The sequence below is a fragment of the Petaurus breviceps genome, unplaced genomic scaffold (genome assembly GCF_028583685.1).
Source record: "Petaurus breviceps papuanus isolate PSGF00001 unplaced genomic scaffold, PetGlider_PUasm1.0 91041, whole genome shotgun sequence".
NCBI lineage: Eukaryota > Metazoa > Chordata > Mammalia > Diprotodontia > Petauridae > Petaurus > Petaurus breviceps.
In genome coordinates, this window is record NW_027187400.1 from 38,406,123 (window position 1) to 38,430,239 (window position 24,117).

A 24,117-nucleotide genomic window follows, 5' to 3' on the forward strand; every position below is an offset into this window, starting at 1 on the left:
TTCAGTGTCTGAGGCCTGAACCGAACTCTGGTCCTCCTGACTCCCAGGCTGGTACTTTACTCACTGCGCCACTTAGCCACCCCAATTTTGTTGCCTTTTTTAAAAAATACCTTCCTTTCTCTTTCAGCCCCTACTCCCAAACCCTTTCATGTAATAGCTTTAAGGATGATACACATCATCTGACTATTTCCTTCCAACTCCAGAATGATGCACCTTGATGGGAGGGAGGCACTTCATTATTCCTTGTCTGACACCAAGGCTGTTCATCTTCTGATTTCACTATTTAAGGGCACGTGGACATGGGTTGTTGGGCTTATTTCTGCTCACTACCTCAGTAGACACACCTTAGTCTGAAGTGGAGGAAGAAAAGGACAAGATAAAGTATGTTCTTCAATGATAGGAGGGGGAAAGCATCTCTTAAGGTTTAGATTCTAGGTTCCAAGCTGATTGCATAGCACACTGCCCAGGTGTAAACTTTTAAGAACACTAGTGACACATTCTACAACCCTCCTTAGTAACTTGTTTGGTAATCCTAGGCTTTCATCTTCAATCTAACCAAACTTTAGCAATTTAAGCCTGTTTCCTCTTCTTAGAGATGGTTAGTGATCATCCTGTCATTCTCATTGTTCATGATGATGCTTGAAGTGACTCAAGCCTCCTGAATCACGTCTGTAACCCTTCTCTTATCCAAGCCACACTCCACTGACTCAACATTTCCTTAGAGGTTCTGTATTCCATCCTTTTGTTCACACTCTGTAATTTTTCTAGTATTTTAAAACCATGAATGTTATTTTCCTGTTGCTAGATTCTGTGATAATCCTTTGATCTTGGATCTCTGCCTCATTATTTACTCCAAGTCTTGAACCAGCTAGTCTTTCCCCATCCATTGTATGGTTATTGTCTATGTTGAGAAGGAAGTTAATCAGCTATCAGCTTTGTAAATGAACATATTTTAAAATTAGAATCAGTAGTAGAGTATAATACTCTTTATACTGTACTCCCAAGTGTTAAGGTTTTTGTTTTTAGCCTTTAGAAAGCATAATTTTGGCTTTAATTTGCCAAAGATGAGTCCAATTTGGTTTAGATCTGCATATTTCTGACATATTTATTGATTGGTTGGGACTCTTAACTAGTTGATTGTAGTGAAGTGTTTGCTAATTTACACAAACCTATCCAGGTGCTTTGGGACACATTACTATTACCTTGAAGAAGAGATCAGCCCTAATTAAAGATAATAAAGGAGCCTATGAAAATTCTTACAAGTTAGCAAATCGACAATTTTGTTTTTTTGCCAAATTGCAAATTCCTCTTGCACTCCCTTTGATGTCTTTGAAAAACAAGGTACAATTTGGTTGAGGCTATTAATGGCCTTGTTGGGTATGAAGGCAGGTTGCATTCCTAGGACACTGATAGGTTGGTGCTGGAGCTGACTCAGGCTTTAGCATTTTGTTGGGTTTTTTCTCTCTTTTTGTTTTTTTGGGGAGGACAGCTGGGGTTAAGTGACTTGCCCAAGGTCACATGGCTAGTTTTTGTGTTGTATCTGAGGTCGGATTTGAACTCGGGTTCTCCTGACTTCAGGGCCAGTGCTCTATTCACTGCACCACCTAGCCGCCCCTTGTTTGTTTTTAAAAAAAAAAAAATTTAAGTAAAATACCCAGCATCCCACTTGGAGTAATGAACAGACAGAAAATTAAAAGCTGCTGGTGTCCAGTTCTCTGGGACAAGCCATGAAGCACTCCATTTTGGGGTGTTCTTTTGATCCTTTTAATAACTCAGAACCACTTTTATCAAGTTGTTAGATTCTTTCCTAAATCAATGCCTCTAGAAATTAGCAAGATTAGAAAAGTGGCTAATTTCATTTAGCAGATAGAATAAATGTTGCCCCCCCCCCCCAAGAAAAAAAACCCACTGTGGGAGGACCTCTATCATTTTAGCACCATTGGGCCAGAAGCAACACTGCCTTGATAGTCCAGTTTTTATTCTAGTGATAAGCTACTGTATGCTGACTAGGAATTTAATTGCTGTCACCACTTTGCTAGGAAAAGAATAGCTAGAACTCAGCTATGGTTAACCCTTCTGGATATTTGCATTGCAACTTGAAGACAATGAACCATACGCTTTTGGTTCCATGTCAGTCATAGTCTTTCACATGTCCATCTATGATACCCATTATTCAAGTAAGTAAATGACTAAACTTTCCTGGGCCCTTTTTTTTTTTTAATTTTTTGCAAAGTATATTCCACATACCAACTCCATGAGCTAATAGCTTAAGTTCTTGGCAATTTATTCATGCAGCTGCTTAGATAAATGTGCAGATGAGCTAGCATGGCATTTACTAGGATACCTGCCCTAGTAATGTGTCTAGCATGTGATTCCTTGGTCATCACAGCCTGAACAAAGGATTTCCGTGACATCTATGTCTCAGAAATCTTTTGCAACCATACTTCAATGGGGTTAAGTTGCAGCAATGTTGATGTTTACAGCATATTTGCTATGGCTCAGTTTTGTAACCTGCCCCAGTATATCTGTAGCTTTATTAATGTACGTGTCCTTGCAGTCAGGCAGCAGGCCAAGCACCTTCCTTTAGCTGTCTTGAAACTTTTTGGATAGCTGATTGACCATGGCTGCCATTTGTTGATATTCTCTTACTCCCATCATGGGAGTAGCCCCTCTTTTTTTCTGTCATGCATTTTGCTGAAGACTTTTTTAATCCCTTTTCTCTGTACTTGTTCGCTTGCCCTGTGTTAATAGCCAGCTGAAAGTTCCCCTGTACCTTTTGGTTGTCCACTCCCCTGAGGGGGCTCTCATCTCAATTCATGCAGTTGAACAGTATTATGGTTATTGAACTATAGGCCTTGAGAAGTGAAGGGTTGTGTTGCTTGCCTTCTCTTCTGGTATGGAGAACAACGTTGGGACTCCTCCCTTGGCTAGGTCTGCATCTCTGGCTCAGGCCACCCACTGGGCACAGGTGGTACAACTCTGCTTCTATTGGATCAGTGTAAATGGTCCCTGTGCACATCTGTCTCCAGATTCTCACTTCATAGGCTTGCTACATTGCACTTGGGATTGCTAAGACTCCTTGCTGCTTTGTGATTCTTTCGTTCAATTCTGGCTATTTTCAGCACTGCCACTGGAGTCCTTTACTTCCATAAGAGTTGCATTTAATATGTATTACAGTTATCTATTATAAGAAGCTTCATCTTACCACAGTTTTTTTTCTCCCAAGTGATGTTACCTGATGGTGTATTTTTGCCACTATTAGGATATATTGACATTAGTAGAAATGAGTGGTAAGAGTGAAACCATCTTTTTTTTTCTTTAGTCATAATAGTAAAGCCAGTTCAAGGTACTACATAAGGCTTTGATTTTCACTGTCACTTTTATAAACCAATATACCTTCTGTTACACTACATACTACATGTTACTGAGACATGAACAGCCTGTTGACTTTTCTGTTCTGAGACCTCTGACATAAGTATTCACAGGTTTCTACTGAACTCTTTAAATTGTGGTACCTTGCTTTATGCAACTCCGATCAAACCTCTTTGCAACAAATGACATTGCAATGAAAATGAATTGTGTCTCTGTGTGTATGTATACAGAACACTAAATATGTATGCATATACAACCCCCACCCCTCAACTGACAGCTTAGTTTGGGCAATATTCAGTAACAAATGCATATTTGGGGTAGGGGGCAGAGTTTGGACAATCCTGTGCTCTTTCCTTTCCATCCCTTGGAACAATCATGTAGTTTTTTTTTTTTTTTTGAGGGGGGAGGGTAGGGCAATTGGGGTTGACTTGAACAAGGTCACATGGCTAGTTTTTGTGTTAAGTGTCTGAGGCTTTTTTTGAACTCAGATCCTCCTGACTCCAGGGCTGGTGCTCTATTCACTATTCCACCTAGCTGTCCCAGTAGTTGCATTTTTTAAAAAAAAGAAAATGACAGGTTCGTTGGATTATCTTGTTTTTCTTGGGTGAACATACTTTTAAAAAAAAAAGTGCCACCTAATATTGTTAAAAAAGCAAATGCCCAAGCCAATAGCATATTTTTCAGATAACTCCTAACCTAAGTACCTAATAAATGATTAATTTGAAAACAGGTTAGATTTGGTAAGTTGAAACAATCTTCTTGTTTTTTAAAGAATTTCAGCAGCCAGAGTCTTGGACAAGGCCATCTAGCTTCCAAAGCTCAGTTCCGTGTTCACAGCCAGACTAGACTTGTAAGAAAACGAGCTTACTCTTTTGGTTTGTATGGATGACGTTTTCTATCTAGTGTAATAGCTGTTTGGGTGCTGATCTGTTTTAGAACTACACATGTCATTCCTTTTCAGAATAAATTGTTGGGAGTAAAATGACTGCCTAGGAAATTTTACAGTCATCCTTCACTTAATTTCATAATAGAATGATGGCACAACACATATTCTAGGTGGAGATGTGGAAATGTATCTTAGGGAATGACAGAAGTGGATTGTGAAATGAAACACAAATCTAACTACTGAGAGGAGACCCCAAAATCCAACTCCTTTATAGAGGAGCTACTCAAGATTTTAGATTCTTACTCAAGAACCAACCAGCTTATTTTCCTCACACTGTAGATAAATGAATCTCATTTGTTAATCTATTAAAGTTGTTTAAAAGTGCTTTCTATTCAAAACATCTAGTTAAGCCTCATTTAGTCTTTGAAAATTCATGCCTTAGCTTTTTAAAAATCAATGAAGAGGCTTGGGTACAGTAAAGCAAATTTACTAGTCTGATAAATGGCCCTCAATAATTTGTGATCTCTCTATATACACTTAAATACATTTAAAGCACAATAAGAGTGGCTGTGTGTGTATTTGCTGCATGACTTAGTGGAAGGAGCCCTGGATTTCTTGTCAAGAGAACCTGAATTCAAATCCAGACTTTACTGACCTCTTTGTCCATGGGCAATTGACTAACCTTCTCTACCCTTCAGGTTTCCTCTTGAGGAAGTGAGGGTTTGAATGAGATACTCTATTTAAGGGAGCTTCTAGTTTTAAATCTTATGATCTTGTTAGAGGTAGGTTCTGGACCATACACTTGGTAATACTTTTAACTTCTATACAAGCTGCTGGCTTATGTAGAGATTTAAGGCTTCTTTTTTTCATGGAGTAAACTGAGGAAGTAATGGTGTTGAATCCTTATGTCAGATAAAAAGATCACATCTCCTCCCCTTTTGATACTAGAGAGATTAGAGAAGACTATTTCCTTTAAAATTGATACTTCTGGGGCAGCTAAGTGGTGCAGTGAATAAAGTGCTGGCCTCAGTCAGGAGGACCTGAGTTCAGATTTGGCCTCAGACACTTAACACACACTCACACACAAGCCATATGATCTTGGGCAAGTTACTTAACCCCAGTTGCCCCCCAAAAGGAAAAAAAAAAAGTTAATACTGCCTCTGTCTTTGCATAGTAACTTGCAAGTTATTCAGAAATCCTATAAGAATTGAACTTTGGGTATGAGAATCTTCAGTACTGTACCTGTGTATACATAACTCAATACAGCCCTTAGTCTTTAGCTATTACAGCTTACAAATTATTACCTATTATTGTGAACCTAAAATTTTTGAATTCACATTGCTGGAATATAATGGGCCACAGTTCTGGCTTCTGTATAGTGAATAATATCAAAATTGGATGTCAGAAGTCAGTTCATTGAGGCTCTTAGGTATTGCCTTTGTTCCCTGATCACAGGTTGTACTTTGAGCCCTAACAAGTAGACTCCCAAATGTGTCACAAGGATGACCCGGTGAGGGCATGAATGATTAATATGAGTGCAGTTCAACTCTTGGGGAAAACAGGAGCCAGAGGCCCTGCTGCTTCTGGTGTGGAGTATCTTAGATTCATCAGTACCATAGTATAGGAGATGTCCTTTAAAAGTTGTATTGTACAACTTCCTGCTGCTAAGCAGACTCTTCCCGGCATGATGATCTTTATTAACTTGAAAAATGAAAATTATTTATATAGCACTTTAAGATTTACCAAGGGCTTTTAATAGCTTTGCATTTATATATAATACCTTAAGGCTTACAACATTTTAGAAATACCTCATTTGGACCTCACAGCACGCCTGGGAGGTAGGTAGCCTTATACCCATTTTACAGAAGAAGAAACTAGGTTGCATCCAGGTTAAATGTCTCACACAGGGTCACAACTGTATTCCTGACTCGAGATGCAGTGGTTTGTCCACTGGGTCCCCCTTTTTGTTTGTTTAGGCAGGTTTGGGTTCTATTAGTTGCTTCTTGATCTGGAACTATTTAGCTGTCCTTTGCTGGAAATTTTTTGGAGATTGTGTTTGCACTACCTATTCATTAGTTGATCTGTGCTTCAGAACAGCCATTGAACCTGTGGTAATAGTACATTTCCTTTCTTAAGCTCTGTTCTAGAACCAAGAGTGATTATACTGTCCACTCACTTTATAGGTGACAAAACCCTGAACCAACAGAGGTTGAATGACTTGGCAAAGTCAGACCACTGGTTGGGCCCAGGATTTGAACCTGGATCCTCTGGCTTCAGAGGGATTTTTTCCTTGAGCTTCAGTGCTTCCACTTTAATCAGTGGTGCTAGGTAGTACTTGAGGTTTCTGTGGCATTAGCAATCACTGTTTCTAATGGTTGGCCTGGTGTTTCAGGGTGAGCAGCTGAGCAACCTGAAAAATATCAAGCATATTTCAAAGTAAATACAAGTTGGAGCCCCGGGGGCTCTTAGGAGCTGGAAGATTCTGCTCTGCTCTAATAAAGTCACAAGCACCAAATTTACTGAGGGCATTTAGGTATGATCATTGATGATTCCTTCAGTCAACATAGGGTCCCTGCCTATAGCAGGGCAATGAAGGTGAATTTTGATTGGCTTTGTCTAAGTTCTATGCTGCTCTTATGTTGTGAATGGATTAACTGACATGAATAAATTAGCCCAATTTTATTCCACTATTTGATCTCTTTTAGAATTCTCAAGAATTACATTTTTGGAAGCCTGGACAATTTTTAAAAAACATACATTAGTTAAAACCCTCTGTTGACAAATGATTTCCCATTTCTCATCCTTTTTTAGGTTAGGCAGTAATAAAAACAGCTAACCCTTTGGAGGGGATATCTGCCACCACCTCTTCCAGGGAATTTTCTTCCACCCTTTTGCCACATTCTCTGATTTTCCCTATGGCCAGTACCATATGCTGCTGAGCCGCTATGTAATGATGTAATGTGTAAGGATGGTCTTGTAATCATTTGGTAGCCTAACGACATGTCATTGCTGATCAGATTAATTTCATCAGAGGAAAGCAAATCTTAATGTTGTGCTATATTATATTATCTTAATACTTTAAGTGCCCCCCCCCCCAGAGGTTTGGAATATTTAATCTGAATATATGACATTTTGTGTTTATTTTGTTAAAATACCCAGTCACTTTCTTTATGACATAGAGCAGTTTAGTTCATAGAGTCCTCTTAAAGAGCCCCTATGGAGTGAATAGAATTCCAATTCTTGGTTATCTGAAGCTGTGAGTCCTTCTCACCAAAGAAAGGGGAAGGGTTGTGTTTGTGCAGTCCTACCAAACCATTGGGGAAAAAAAATCTTTCTGGTGGTTTGAACTTCCTGGGTTTGGGGTATATATTATTTTGTTTTATTTTTAATAAGACCTTAAAACATTCAGGAAAAATAGTGATTTCCAAGCCATTGTAATTGTTCTTGTAACACATTTTCAAATGAAGATAGATTAACCCCTGGGTTCTAGATCCCTAGAAGTGTCTAAGTCTATTTCATCCAACTCTCCTGGAATGATATTTAAGGAGGATCACTTCATGTGATAGTGCCCATTTCAGACTACTTTAGATCAGTGCCCTATAGGGACCCAAGTACACCTTACTATTGAAGTCCTATCACCCTGTTTTATTTTAAAGGACAATAGAAACGCTCTAGTTAAACCCAGGACACCATTAGGGTATAGAACAATTTGGTGCTTTGAAGAGATGAAATCAGCATTTATATTGCAGGGGTAAGGAACCTGTGACCTCTGAGGCCACATGTGACATAGATTCTTGGGTGGGGCTTTTTGATTGAATCCAAGTTTTATAGAATAAATCCTTTTATTGAGGGGATTTGTTCTGTGAAGTTTGGATTTAGTCAAAGTGCTTCACTTGAGGACCTAGAGGATCACATGTGGCCTCAAAGCTGCAGGTTCCCTACTTCTGAGTAGAGAGATTTCTAAAATGAGTTCTTGTTAGTTTGGTGACATTTTATGTTTCTGTTAAACATTATTCTTAGCCAGTTACTACAATAACCATAGGTATACTATAGGAAGGATATAAAATAGGAGCCATAAAATTTCCAAACTCCTTATGAAATAAACTCAGTGATTGTAGTCTGATTGCTATACTGTGGAAGAGGACTTAAGATACCAGACCTTTGTCGAAGCGTATATGATGTTTTGAGGCCATTCTGTAATAAATAGCTAGTTGATGGCCAACCTTTATAGTTTTAGACTGGCTTAACCATCAGTGTGACCCTGTGTTAATATCGCTATTTCAAGATTGTTCCCTTTGGAAGAATTAGAAAGAACTTTAAAAAAACAAAGCTTGAGAATACACAATAAGGAAACCCTATGTAGTGGAGGAGTGTGTTGGGGAAGGGACTAGACAGACTAAGCCAATTTGCAGGTTTACTGAAAGTAGTACCGAGCCAGTTGAACCCTTTCCTTACACTCCCAGAGACTTCCTGTGTTTCTGAGATACATAACAGATAGAGAAAACTCCTGGAGCCTCGACTGAAAAGCATGGGTAACTCCCAGTCTGGGTGCTCTTGACCGAGCAGCAGGGTACACAGAGTTAGAGCTAGGTCTTTGTCTGCTCCTTGTCTTCCTGGCAGGCTTGAGTGATTTCACTTCTCTCTCTTGGCAGTTTGGGCGAACACCTGCTTTTTCCCAGTTTCACAGGGCTTTTGTACACATGCATCATTTGGGGAGTGTTCTTATGAAAGACTTGACATAAATTAAAAAGACCACTGGTAACTCTGTGTGGGTTAATCTCTTTCCCCCACTTTGGGAAGCTCTTTACTTTGCTCATCCTTTAGCCACCATTCGGTACCTGTCTCATTTATCTAACACACACTGCTTATTTTTATACCTCAAGACTTGGACATTCTAGGTTCCCCTCTTCATTATCATTTCTTCAGTTGCCTGTGCTTTTGTCTAATTTCAGCTGATGATATTTTCTGCATTATTAGGGAGCATGAACTTTTTATTACTCTTTACTCCCTTCACAGTTGTTTTGTAACCCAAAGTACACAGGAAATGCATTGGGCTGGCTTCAGTAGAGATGGGATCAGTGAGAGCTCAGGGCAGCTTTGTTGCTGCTCTGGGAGAAAGGATAGGGAGGCGAGAGAGGGTACCAGGCCAGAGCGGGGACCAACAGTCCAACATGTCAGTGAGGCAGCCCTGGGACAGGCAGGAGCTGTGGGGGGCAGCCTGATGCTTTGTGAGTGGTTTTCTGCCAGGTCCTAAATGGGGATGAGCACAGGGAGGGGTGGTGTGCCTTTGTACTTTTTAATAGGCTTCTTAATAGGAGATTGGGAACATTTTCCTTCTAGAGTCAGCACTGAGAGATGAATCCACATAAGTACATTCTTTTGGGTGGCAGATAATGAATGTGTCACTGCTGAGTCTCATCCATAACTTGGAGGTGTGAGGATGACTTGCCAGAGGGAAGGGGTCTGCAGGCCAGAGACCACCATGGGGTTTTCCTTTCTGGGTTTCCTGGCTTGATCTGGGTGATATTCCAGGCCTGAACACTTTGTCCTTTGCCTCTTCTCTGGACGCAAACATCTTTGCTCAGGGCAGGCTTTTTCACTAATAACCCAGCTTTGCTCTGCAATAGAATTTTGCTTTATTTCATGCATAAAATAGAATCACAGCATTGATAGGATCTATGGGTATTTTTGTACACTGTCTTTTCAGTCCTTTGGAACATTTCCGTGCCTTATCCCTTTCAACATCTTCTTTAGCATGGATTCCTTAGATGATTTGTCTTTGGCATGCACAATTACCCCATGACTTCTTTCTAAGGATAGGGCCATTGTTATATCAGTACAAAGACCCTTAACCCTTGAGCCTTGTTTATTCAGAATGTCTTCACTGGACTCGGCAATGTTCCCCAAACCCTTTGATTTTTTGAAAATTCTCTATTACTGGACAGTCTTTAAAGTACCAGAATGAGTGGCTGCTCCCTGCAAGACTTTTTGGTGGAGGGTAGGGGTGAATCAGCCATTTGGTTGTTTTCATCTCTGTCTCCTTGGATTGTCCTAAATTCATTCAAGGGACAGTATCTGAGGATGTGTTGGCATGGAAAACGTGTTTTGTATCCAACTGAAACTTGGAAGTCAAAGCAAGATAGGCTGATCAAAAGTACACCACCATCACTTTGGGGCTGGGATTTTTGTGGAGGGTGTTTGCCACACATGATCACATGATCAGGTCTGGAGTTTTCTTTCTCAGACAATGCCCCTTAAAGGTGTTATACTTAAGAGACATACTATCGCTTTCACTTTGGGGAAAGTCATGCCGTTTTAAAAGCACCCCCTTTTTGTGGACACCCCTAGGACTGACATTGAATAGCTGTGGTACAAAGTGAAGACGACAGCATGAATTTGGAGGCATGTCTTGTCTTCAAATCTTTCTTCCATCAATTACCACCTAAATGACTTGAAGCAAGTCACTTTACTTTAGCCTCAGTTTGTTCGTAAGTGATATGAGTAGATTGGACTTGAAACCCTTGGGACCCTTCCCAACTATAAACCTATAGTTTTTGTTTTTTTTACTGTCCAGTGAGAAGTAAATGTTCTTTTAATCAGGTATTTACATACAGATACATTCAAGAAACATTAAACATCCTCTGTGTAGAAATCATTTTGTTTCAAGCCCAGTTCTTAAGATAATTCACAGCCTATAGTCTCATATGCTTGATAGCCCAGTTAGGGGGGATAAGATATTAATGCTGTGTTATGAAGTCACACATAAGTGCATTAATGAGTTACAAAGCACAGGACTTGGTAAAGTAGCAGGCGAAAGTTAGCTAGAGGAATTGGCTTTGGGGAGCAAGGTATATGAAAAATGAAGATGCAGCCTTTGGGTTGGGCTTCCAAGGCTGCTTAGGGATTCTCACAAAGGGGGTAGAAAAAAGGCATTCTTCAGCAAAGGTGGAAGGGAGATGGCACTTCACTCTGGGATGCGATTGGGGTGGGGGTGGGGGCAGGGAAGGCTTCAAAAGTCTAATATTATGGAAAGCTTTGAGTGCCAAGCAGAGCAATTGGGATTTTGCTTGGCAACAGAAAGCCATTAAAATTTTTTAAGCAGAGGAATGATGACCAAATCCAGGTATAGTGAATCTTTAGTGGCTGGGTTAAATTATTGTGGACAATTAAACAAAAATCTCCTTTTTACTACATGTAGCTGCACAGATTAGGAAGCAGAGCACGCACCAAAAATGAGCAGTTTTAGGCTGTAGGAAAAGGGACCATGACCAGGGGGAAGATGGGTGATTGTAGTGGACGATATCTCCTGGCACCAAACTATATACTTTTGCTAAGAGCACAAGGTGCTTACTTACTGTGTAAAAACCCTCTAGACATACAAACCAGGAGTGGCTAAAAGGAGATGACAAATATTTTACTAGCAAAAAAGACGTTTTCGTCTGCACAGTGACCTTTGTAGCCCCCAGACAGTAGAGAGTTTCTATGATTATCATCCTCCTCTCTTAGAAGTCAGGTTTCAGGGCCTTTATTGCCATAGGTCATATATGACTATTCCTCTTTAAAAATTACTATTGACTAGTAATTAGTTTTTGAATTTTCTTCAGTGGCCATTTTGTGATATTTATGCAACTTCTTAAACTCTGGTGATCTCTTTTTTTTTTTTTTAAAGAGTGAACTACAGCTTAATAATCTATGCTGGCGAATGGCTAACAAACCTACCTCATTGTTATAAGGACTAAAGCTTCCAAAGAGATGGTAGCCAGGCTTCTGTTCGACCTTGGCATACAGTGCCCAAGTAGCATTCATTTGCATTCTTTTTGGGATCTGAACCCTCCGGTGTATGGTGAGAGGTAACCTCAATTTACCATTCTTCTAGGGGTATAGAGACCCACCTCGGGATTTTCAGGCATTCTTGTGTCTAATCACAGGAACCTATGTGGAAACACAGCAGGCTAATCCCCTTAAAATGTAATGGGGAAGGAAATCAAGCCTTTTGCATTTCTAAGGCTAGGTTGGCTCCAGCCTAGTGGGTGGGGGAAGGTCAGGTATGTTCCATTTCAATGACTAGCCACTTGCCTGGGATTCTGAATTGGAGGAATGTGGTCACATGTTTTAGCCTCCCTTTGTGTTCTAGCACTGAAGTCCCATCCCAGGGGTTTGAGATAGAGCTAACCAGGATAACTATGAGTGACCTCCAGTTGCATCACCTGTTCTGTAGCTATGTTGTTTAGCAAAAAATAGCTCATGATTTGCTGGGAAGGCTAGAGGCTTTCATTGGGGACAGCAGCCAAGGACAACAAGGTCTCTTCTTGCATAGGGGTGGGTTAAGTTTGTTCTCTTGCTAATTAGTTGGAACCTGGTGGCTGGCCTGCTGCTAAAATCTCCATGAAGAATTAATAAAGTATTTGGAAGGCAGTGAGAGAAGGGCAGTGAACAATAGAAAAAATAATCGAGGCATTAGGGAAGAGAGTGAATTTCCATTTGCACAAATGGCCCTGCTGTGTGTTTTTCAAGTGTCTTTTCACATTCTATGCGCCTGGGAGAGGTGACCTTCCCCCGCTGTTGCCCTTTTTCTCTCCCCTCTCTGCCTCTATTTCCTTCTTTGCTACTAAACAAATTCAGACTTTCATTATTGCTTTTCTTCACCTTACCTCATAAACTCTAATGTTGATTTCTCAGATAATCTTGTTTCTTTAACCACTAAGTGAGAACTTACATTTTTCATCCCGAGGATCTTACATCGGCACACCTTGTTAATGAGCTGTGATTGTCCGGCCCTAGGTTACACCAGTTCAAATTGAAGACAGGGTCCTAGTCCAGCCATGTCCTGTCCAGTCTGAATAGTGTACGGTTGAGGTGCTTGGAGTTCACCAGTAAATCTAATGGCAGGCAAGGACCAAAGGAACAGGTGCACATTCAGTGCCAAAATTAAAAGAACAATGCTGCTTCTCCCTTTCTGTCCTCCCATTATTAGGTGAGACTCACTTGTCCCATGGTGTCCTAGACACCTTGCCTGGCCGGGATCCATCCCTCCCCATGTGTCTGTGCTCTTTTTCCCTTGTCTTGTTAAGCCCATGTCTCACACCCACAGAATATTTTTCTCCTGTGGAGCCTAGGAGCTACACAGCACGACATCCCATTTGTGTTCCTCTGAGCAGAAGAACTCACTCTCTTTTGGTGCAGAAGTGAACTTGGTAATGATTAAATCAGGACCGTTTTTATTTAGGTAAATGGTCATAAAAATCATTTTTTTTTTAAAGTGACTGACTAAAGACTCATGATATAATGCCATGGGATTCCTCCATTCTGTTGTTGGACTTTGATCCTTGAAGAGGTACCTGCTTTTTTCTGAACTCAGGATGAATCCAGCTTCAGTTTCATGGGCTTACAATGTTTTCCCGATTAGGGATATGCCCTCTTCCTTTTGATTCCTTTTTTCTGAACCTTTGACATTGAGGCCTACTCCAAGTAGGTTTATGTTGGTGATAGCAAGAAGGTTCTCAGACCCCTAGTGGTGCTGTGAAGATTCTAGAACTCCAGAGAAGGCCTTTAGAACCCTGCCCAGATGCTGGCACTGGATAGTTTGCCCTGGTGGCGCGACTTTGTTTTTTTAGCCTTGCTATGTTCTGCAGTGCCTTGGGCCCCAGGAGTCCTTTTGTTGCATGCTGCTCTGTTATTTTGATACCATTGAATAAAATGTTTTTAAATGACTGAAAACTGTACTTGAATTTTAATTTGGCTCTTTGTGACATGCCCACACCTTTTAGGGCTGTAAAATTCAGCTATTTTGCTATCAAACTTCCAAAAGGAAAGATTTGTAGATGTGTCTGTCTCCTAATTTCAAATTTTTAAAACCATAAGATACTTGAGTGTCCTTCCATTACTTTGCCTTAAAAAAAAATCATTGTCTCTTTTCAGCTTAACAACCTTGTGAGGTTCCAAGTTATTTCTGTTTTACTGATAAGGAAGCTAGGGTTGAGGAAAATTTAGCGACCTCTCTAGTCACACTGCCGGCAAATGCCTGAGTCCACCTGTAATAGAGCTCTGGTAAGTTGAGCTCTGAGTCCTACACCCTGTCCTCTGTAGGATGGGCCCGGGGTGGGGTGAGGCTGGGGTTCCTCTCCTTTCCTTTACTTGGAAGTCTTCATTGAAATTTTTATTTGTCACACTGCTATACAAAAATTTATCCATGCCAATAGAAGCCCTCCAGCCCCCTCCTCCTTTCCGTGAGCTGCCCCTGCACTAAGGGTTTGTTTGAATCTTGTGATTCAGATTCAATTATTCTGAGTTGAAATAGGTTTCTGCCCTGTGCCTAACTTGTTTTTCTCTGCCATCCTTATCACCAAAGCAGAAATTCCATTCCAAATTAAGGTATAAACTGACCTTTTAATAAAAAAGCTTGTGTTATTATATTGCCAGATTATCCTAATATCCCTTGTCTTCATATCCTGTATTTTTACTGGTCCCCTTGTGGTTTGAAATGAGAGAGAGACAGACTTAAATGTTACTTTTCTATGTCCCTAGAAATCAAATTGGTGAGTTTTAAAGTGTGTGTGTGAGTGTGTGTGTCTGTGTGTGTGTGGTCCTAACTCTTCTGGGACTTTTCAGTGCACCTAACCTATTTATAAAAACATCCCGGCCTTTAGCACTTGCTCAGAAGGTAATCCCAAGAAGGCATTATCTTTGTGTACATATTATTAAACTAACTGGGCTTCCTTTTTGAATCATAAAACCTGACATTTTCTTCCTTAATTACATGATTCACCGATTTTTTTAAAATTGACTTTTCATAGAACTTAAAAATACATATCACTTCAAATCCTTACCAAGCTAAAAGGACTTTAATAGAACTTTATTCTAGGTCTCTATGACAATAGTGTTATCATTCCCTAGAGGCTTCCTTTTAGATTGTATGCTTTGGTTAGTGGCAATGTAAACATGGGTCAGTGAAAGTCAGTCCTATTTCAGTTGGACGAAGTATTGCCGAGACCAATGTTTTGGGTTTGATTCCTTTTTAACTGATGAATTTATTCAGCTCTGGAGCCTCAGGACCAAAATGCCCTAACTAGGTACATCTACATTAGGCAAACCTCAAAGTGTGCCACCGGGATGACAGGGCATCATTTAGTTTGATTTTTGCATGTGAAGACTGATACTTTTTCCTATTTTTCTCAGTGATATTATCTCCCTTTGGTAGAATCAGTGCTAAGAAATATTTGTAATTTTCTGAAAGTATGCCAGAAATGAAGCTTGTATCTTAGAGTAGCATGCATCTACCTGACATGGGTTTGGGTTTGCAGCTTGCCTGAATGTGCAGTTTCCATCATATATAAGAACTTTTAAAACTCTTTAAAATGTATAATGGGAAAAGCAAGATCATGAACCTGTGATTGAAATTGGTCATCTAGTCCTGGTTCTCTAATATTCCAGACTGTCTTTCAAAAAGGGTCTCAAGAAATCCTAAAAATATTGAAGAAATAATTTAATAGATACTGTATATCTCTGAGAATAGAGGTGGAGTGAGAAAGCTTACAAAACTTAAAGGAAGAAGTAATTTGGCATTGCTGCTGTTAAAGGGATTTTTGGGGCGGGGGTGAGGGGGTGGTAAAGGTGCCAGGAGGGGATCTTCTGGTGTAGTTTTGGGACCCAAACTAAATTGATTCTGCTAAGGTAGTGTCTTGTCGGGACCATACTTGCCCTGAGCCTGCTGTGTTTAAATGGCTCCTTGTGGAGCCAGGATCTTGGTGGGAATGTAAACTAAACTGCTTTCCAGCCACATGCCTGAGGACTAAAGCAAGTGTTTGCTTTAGCAGAACAATGTGAGTCTCTTGGGTTGGGGAACTGGCTGGTGAGGCTGTTAAGAGACAGCAGGTTTACCCCAGTTTGGCACCACAGTCAGAGGTGACTGAAGCAAAAACTCCTCTATCTTATCGACACTGACTGACCCCTTCCTTCTTAACCAACAAAAACAAATTCCAACCTTTCCCACTTAGACTGTGCTGTAGTTTCATTTCTGAGACTGATGGCATTCTGATAAAACAGTGAAATTTCTGCATCTGAACACAGGGGCATAGGCTGCTTATAGTCTGAATGGCTAATGACCAAATTGGACCTAAGAGTACGCAAAGTTACATCCTAGCTTGGCTGTTAAAAAATAAGTTTATTTCAAAAGCCAGTTTGTCCACTATCCTAGAATATGGAAATTTGATTCCACACCAGTGTGAGTCAGTTTTAACAAATTAGTAAAACTTTTAATGATAACTGAGATTCAGGGGGAAGGAACTATCTTACTTTTCCTAAACAAATATAATCTCTTTCTCTAAAGCTGAATTAATGGTGAGCTCATAACTTTCTAACTGTCTTAAATATAGGATATTCAATTCCCCATTTTCCAGAAGCTGTATTCGTTGGAAAGGAAAATGGAAGAATAGGTGAGATATAAATGAGTTTCTCCAACCCTGGAGATGCTTCCTCCTCATCATGTTTTTAAAGCATGTCTGTTCTAAGTGGCTTAAGTAGTGGTATTGCTTAAAGGCAGATGCTTGATGAAGTTACTTCTCTTGCCCTGGACCCCTCACTCCCAGACATTCCTCAGTTCCATATAACTTAAGTTCTTGTTTTAATAGACTTATGATAGGCTTCAGGAAAATGTTGTGCACCCTAGGTTAAAAATTGCCCTGTGTTTTAATTTTTATGTTTCAAGATCTAACATCTTGGGATTTTCATGTTCTGTTTACTCTTAAATTTTGCTCTTAACTGAATCTAACCCTTTGCTGTACTTTTTCTCTCTTTTTCCTGAGTAACTTAAACATTTGATCCTTTAAATCTTCACTGCAAATGAAATATTTCCTTAAACATTCACTGATGCCTTTCATTTACTGATGGGAGACAACCATATTTGGAATCTAGTTTTCAGGAATTCATTTCAGCAAATATGAAATACCTACTATGTACACTAGGAATTGGGTCACCTTTCTCCTGTGCATTCCCCTGCTATGCATTGGCTCCTGAAGTTTCAATGAAGGAAGAAAAAGAATTTAGCCAAGACAAGATGCTTCAGGTTAGAGAAACTAGGTCTGTGTGCTTTTCTGGTTGTGGGATCTAGGTTGTGTGTCAGGGGACCAACTCAAGGTCACTTTAAATGGCTGTGTGGTACAAACTGAAGGTAGTATCATCTCTTTGAAGTCAAATAGGAATCATTTTTTCAGAAAGCCTAATGTGAAATGTAAATGTTGGTTGATGATAGAAATTTCTAGTTTCTCTCTTGAGACAAAGCTCATTTGGACCTTCCTCTTAGAATGTTCTGTAGTACTCATTCAGAGGTGAAGTCCTTCCAATCAACATCAGTTTACTTGACTTTCTTCCCATGGGAGGATGGATGGGTTTCTTCAATCCAGAAAAGGAAAGGACAAAGCATTGTGACAGAGAACCACCCCTGCATTCTGAGGCATGTTTCCTATGTGAGCCAAGGAATTCTTCATGTTCATAATGATTCACCAATGTCTCATGCTTGGTTTTCAGAACACTTGATTCATAAAAACCTTTTAGATATATAGATATCATCACCCCCATTTGAGTCTCTGAAATGTTAGCCTATTTAGTTACCTGTGGTCACACAGCTAGTCAGGAATCTGAAGGCAGGATGTAAACCCAGGGTTCTTGATGCCTACAGTTTTTACTTTTTGCACGAATGACCAGGCAGAGGTATGGGAGAATTTTAATTAGGAAAGAATGATGTAGCAAGGTAACATTACTACTATAAGATCGTACCTGGGAGGGAGCTCAGGGGCCCATAGAGTCCAGTCCCCTAATTTTACATGGGAAGAAATTGAGACCCTGAGGGGAAAAGGGATCCCTTCATTGTCACATAGGAAGTAAATGCCAGACCCAGTTTTCCAACCCAGTGCTCATTCTGTTGTGACCTACTGCCTCAGGTGTGCCCACATCAGGAAGCTGGCTTTCACATCTTTTGTTTCCATTGAAGCCACCTCAGACACCCCCAGGCTTAATGCCTGGGAAGGCTCTGCTTCTTTTGGAGGGGAGAACATTGAAGAGTTTGGGATGAAGTGTGACTTGGGGCTGATGGGTGGAGAGATCATTACTGACTGATGAAAAGTGTTAATGCTTCTCCATTTTCAATATATTTCACATATGCACTTAAAATTCTCTGCTCTGCAGGAGTAATTTGCTTAAATGTGAAGTAACTTAAAATTAGACCAGTGATTTCTCTACTAAAATGAAAAGGGCAAAGGGGGGAGGAGGAGAAGGTGTTCATTCTGAGTTCCTTAACTCCAGTCACTTAGCTATACACAGAATGGTATTTTGCACATGTTGGACAGAAATAAGAGAATCAAGCCCCGGCCAGAAAGATTCCAGAACTGTAAAGACTTGTTTGATCTCATCCTTACCTGTGAAGAGAGAGTTTATGACCAGGTAGTAGAAGGTAAGAACATTAATTAACATCTGCTTTATTTGTTTGACATTTGTTCTTGGTTAGAAGCAAAGTCAATTCCTTAGTAGAGTCCAAGGAAGAAGAATATTCAACAATCCCTGCAGAAAGGAAAAAATAAGACAGTGACCTCATTGTCACTTTGACCATTTGAGGGACTTTAAGACCAGTGTGTTTTATTTATTCTTTGCTGTACTTTCCCATTTAGAGTCAGTTTGCTGCATTTTCTCTGGGTTTTCACAAACCAATCGCCAGTCATAGCAAGGAGAGATGCTCTTGGTTTCAGAGAAGCAGCTTTGAGATCCTCTCATAGTGTCTGCCTCCATCCTAAGTTCTAGTGAGATTTCACAGTTCCTAGTGGTTGTGCTACAGAGAGAGAAAGAATGATGAAGGGTGGCCAAGTCATCTGTAACAGAGCTCCAGTGGTACTGGCCAGAGCTTTGTTTGTTGGCCACATGAAATTCGCACATAACCCTCAACTCTCATTTCACGTAATGTCTTCTTCCTTTTCCCAACCTAAGCCTTTCTGCCCTCATTACCAGATAGAAGTGAATGTCATTTCAAGACTGAAATGAAAGAGTGCAGAGCAAGAAAGGGGGAGGAAGGAAAACCAAGGGCCTGAATAATTGACTGTTGGAGCTGGGAGGGAGGGACCTTAGAGATTATCTAGCCCAGTCAGCCCATTTTATAGGTATCAAATTTAGGTCCAAAGAGTTTCAAATGAGAATATTTTCTTTGATACCACCAGACCAGATTGGGACTGTGTGTTTACTTGGCACATTTCCTCACTAAACCCAAATGCATTGTTTGGGAATTTAACAGCCCTGTTCCATATGAGCTCACTTCCTCCTAGAAAATACACACTGGGGCTGAGCACAGTCTTGACCCATCAAGGAGTGTTTTTTGTGTTATGCAAAAAGCTTCCAGTTGCAGTTTTTAAGGAGATGGGTCCTGTGTGGCACAGATTGATGATGTGGGAATCAAATCATCTTCAGAAACTTAGCAAGGGAACAGTGAAATTTGGTGTTTGAGAGATGGAATGCCTTTATCCTGCTGTACCGTACCACACCGGTATCTCAGTTGCGTATGTGTCTGACAGTGTCTGACAGAGGCATATGATTTTGGAGGAAGCATATATGGAGTTTCCTGAGTTCCCCTCACTCCTTGGTATGTCTCCAACCTTTTAGGGAAAGGGGGATTCTTGGGCATGGCCTGAGCCAGGAACAGGCCTCAGAAAGCAGAGTTTGTCTGGTAAGAGGGAAGAATCCCGTGTGAAAGTTGGCTTGGGGGTAGGAAGACTCCCTTGTAGGGCACGAGTACCAGATTTGGAGAACTAGCCGACCTCCATGGACGCAAGCCGCCCACTGACTTGGTATCAGCAGGAAGCTGATCTTCTCTTTGTCCTTGGAGAATCTGCACTGCTCTGGCCTTTCCTATTTTCTTGGACGTCTTGAGGGTTGTAATGTTTCTTTGTCATTGTGTTCCCAATTAGATTTAAATTCCAGAGAGCAAGAGACCTGCCAGCCAGTGCATGTGATTAATGTGGACATTCAGGACAACCACGAAGAAGCAACCCTGGGAGCCTTTCTCATTTGTGAGCTCTGCCAGTGTGTAAGTGTCCTTGGGACCTGGAGTTCCCAGAGCCCTCTTCTCGTGCCCATTTTCCAAGAGGTTCATTCATCTTGGGGAGGCCTGTATTGAGGACCCAGGACCCACTGTGTGCACACAGCATGCTGTCCATATTTATTTTAGTGCCTTACCAGTACAGCACCCAGTTCTTGTGATGAACAAACCATGAGAGTATTAGAAACAAAATCCACACTGGCAAATTAATTCACACATCTAGTCTCTGGGATTGTACTTGAAGTAGAGGTTGAGACCAATTATTCAGTCATTAATAGGTCTTCATTGTTCCTCCCTGTAGAAATGTTTGCCCAAAAAGGTTAAGAGACCAGATTAGTGTATCATATGCACAAATCATTACATCATACATAGTGTTCAGATTTAAGAGTTTGTATTTTGTGGTTGAACTTTAATAATGACTGGATACCCAGAAGTACAATTCACATGTTCTTTTATTTTTCATTTTTGTCCACACTTGTGATTTCACTGGCATAGGGAACTCCTAGTATGGAAAATTCCTTCATTAATTCAGATGGACAACTTGTTTCTTTTAGCCTTAAGGAGTTGCTTTGGGGACATTTGGAGTTAAGTGAGGTTAACTTGCCCACACAGCTGTTTGAAGTATTAGAGGCAGGACTTGAAGGCAGATCATTTCTACACCCAAGGCCAGCCATTATGTCATGGTGTCACCCTTTCATGGAACCTCTCTCAGTTTCTGACTTTGTATAAGAAACTAGGATTCACAAGGCACTTCTCTCCACTAAGGGTTTACATGAACTAAAGCAAGTTCCTTGTCAATTCAGGAACAGGAAGCTTTGTCTCTCTTTGCCACATTTATCTTTGGGATGGTGAAGCAGTAGAAATCATGTTATGTGCCTGTCTTTAGCTAGGTCTTTTCCCCTGAATAGTTGAAGATGCTGCTATTTTTAAAAGGCACTTTTTTCTTTTCTGCCGTGTTTCTGGATCAAGTATTTCTCGCCCACATACTTGGGCTGGATGTTAAAGCAGTGTGGGCCTCCCTACTGCTGGTCATCTCCATGGAACCAGATTCTTAAAGGGATAGTGGAGGTTTCCAGTAGGGTTCAGACATTTGTCTTAAAAGGGGATATCACAAGACTTTGCATTTTTCTAGAGTGACATGAGCCAGTCTGGGCCATAGCAGGTGTTCATCTTCATACTATTTATGGTACTTTGTTCCAGAGACTTGAAACCTCCAGTTGGGCTCTGTTTGTTATACAAAAGATCCTAGAAAGCAAAGCCGGAGTATTGAAAGGGGACAGGATGAGGAAGGAGATGGTCATTTTCTTGGTCTTCCTGTACGTGTGTTAAGCCCTGTTAAGCATGATCAGTTTTTGATAGGCTGATAGAGGAGTTAGCTGGCTTAGTATTGTTCCTGACTTGGTTGCTGCTCATGCCCTCCAGGTTGGACGTCTGCATGACCCCAAGTGCTGGAAATGGCAAAGCCCTCATCGCCCTGTGGCCTCCTCATCCCCGTGTGTGGAGAGTCCTTGGTGCCTGCAGACAGTGTCCTGAAGCTGCTGCCCTCCTGATTTTGAATCAGGTTTTCAGTGTCTCAGCTGAACAGTGGTCAGGAAATTATGTCCATTTTGTATTTGGAGACAGTAGATTACGCCATTGAGCTGGTTGATTTTGCTTCTGATGGGAGGATTGTGTAGCTTCCTGTCAGAAGTATAGCTTTCAAGGGCTTTCCCAGCTCCCAGAGGAGCTGTGCACCAGCACTCAAAGGGTTCATGGTCTGCTTGACATCTGTCTTCTTCCCCAGTAGAAAGGGAATCCTGAGCAGTTAGCTCCCTGCCCCATGTGTATCTGCATCATTGAAATGCCTAGGATCTTCCCCCTATATATTTAGAAGAAGAGGGATTCAAGTGTGTGAGAAAAAACTGAGATCATTCCTTGTTGCCCTTCAGATGGGCAGCCTGAGGTGGTGTTTGACTTTAGGCTTGTTAACTTGTCCAGGCTGACTCAGGGCCCATCTGTTACCCTCCTCCAAGGGGGGCTGTGCCCAAGGGAGAACCACCAAACTCAGCCTCCAAATCTCCTCCTGTTTTGAGGCCTAAAATAATGATCCCAAGCCTGCCTGCCCCTTGTCTCCAGCTTCTCCCTAAAGATGGCATGTGTGCCTTTGTTTCTTTCTTTCGTTTAGATACAACACACAGAAGACATGGAGAATGAGATTGATGAGCTGTTACAGGAATTTGAGGAAAAAAGCAGCAGGACTTTCCTCCACACGGTCTGCTTTTACTGACGCCCAGCCTGGTTTCCCAGGCCTAGGAGCTGAATGAAGCATGTGGGTCAAGTTTTCTGACTATTCCCTACTCTCCCTGAAGACCACCTTCGAATCTTTGTTTGTTAATACTTTTTTCCTTCACAGTGTTTGTTTTTACTTTCAGGTATTCTGCCAGAAGGAGGCAGTATTACCCAAATAAATTGTACATATAAAATGAGAAGAGAGAGATACATAAAGGCCATATGAAAAAAATCAAGGTTTTTTTTTCCTATCCCACTTTTCCTTCTTATAAGTGGGATATTAATTATAATGAGGATTTTTTTTCTTAAATGAAAAAAAGGTTTCTATTGTATTTTTCCCCAGCTTATTCATTTTTTTAGTTGTGCATTTTTCTTGACTGTAATTGGCTGGAGTATACAGAGAACTGAATGGAACAATGGAGTGTGTATTGCTAGGTATGAACTTGACGCCGTCCTCTGCCTTTTTCTGAACCTGGATCCAGTCACGTTGCACTAAAGGGAGGTTGTTGATGGAAAGCCTGGATTCAGGATCAGTGCTGAAAAAGGAAGCTGGACAGTGAGTAGGGGCCCAGTAGCAGAGCCACCGTTCTGCCTGGGTGCGCTTGGGCCCACAGACATGCACCTCTTCGCTCAGAAATGTCACTGATGTTGCTGTTGGACAAATCTGGTCTTGGTGCACTAGGAAGTTCAGCACAGACTCCAAGCAAACTTTGTTGTGGTTGGTTTTGTTTTGTTTTTAGAGTTTAATAAAAAAGCTAACAGGTTCCCAGAAGGGTTCCTTGTTTTATGACTCTTAAGAGCACCTTCCCAGCAGGAGGAGCCCCCTCAGATTCAGGTGGGGTGCCTGTTCCACAGAAGCTTCCTCAGCACCTTGGAGAGCTCCAGCCTCCTGCTCCTTGGAGGGGCACAGATGGGCGGCTCTGTTCACTTCATTCCGGCTGCAGGTCCTTCACGTTCTGTACATAGCCTGTTTGCTGCTTGGAGCAACAAAGATGCTCCCCTCATGCTGGATGACAGAGTAGGATAATTTCTGAAGCCACACAGGTCAGGAAGATGGCCTTGATTCAAAAGCCCTGGTGCTCTATCCAGTCAGGTCTGGTCCATGATGCGGTCTGACTCCCTAATTCTTCCGAAGCTTGCAGAAGAGAATGAGAAGCAGTTTGCTGTTGAGCCCTGGAAGGAAGGGGATGGATGGCGGTCATGTCTTTGGCATCCACCTCCCAGAGGTCGAGGATGGGGCCTCAGAACACCTTGTCTTCCTTAATAACCCTTGCTGGGTCTGTCAAACACAAGCTCACCTATTTTCCTGTCTTTAGTGTCAGCCTGTGTTACCTCTTGAGGTAATAAATTCCTGACTTAATAAATTAAATAAATAATAAACGTGTTACTTTTTTTTTTTATTTGATCGATCTCAAGCCACAGAGAGCACCTTTGATCTGTCTTGCATTTCTAGTGTTTTTAGGATTTAGGGTAAGAAGAGACTTGTTCCTGGAGTCCAAAGTGAGATGGCAGAGCAGAC

At 41.1% G+C, this 24,117-nt stretch overlaps 1 protein-coding gene across 3 annotated transcripts in view; it reads left to right on the plus strand.

Annotated features, from left to right (window-relative positions):
- Positions 1 to 23,978, plus strand: part of SSU72 (SSU72 homolog, RNA polymerase II CTD phosphatase) — a 46,800-nt gene extending 22,822 nt beyond the window's left edge. Inside the window, exons 3-6 of one of the 3 annotated variants that reach the window (XM_069078262.1) lie at positions 18,562 to 18,701; positions 20,200 to 20,318; positions 22,495 to 22,638; positions 22,742 to 23,978. In XM_069078262.1, coding sequence (XP_068934363.1) covers positions 18,562 to 18,701; positions 20,200 to 20,318; positions 22,495 to 22,596 — 361 coding nt within the window. In that variant the 3' untranslated portion in view covers positions 22,597 to 22,638; positions 22,742 to 23,978. Of the gene's footprint in view, positions 1 to 18,561; positions 18,702 to 20,199; positions 20,319 to 21,752; positions 22,155 to 22,494 lie in introns of those variants that run through there. The other 2 variants (XM_069078260.1, XM_069078261.1) reach the window with 2 other exon arrangements.
- Positions 23,979 to 24,117: the final 139 nt, after the last annotated feature.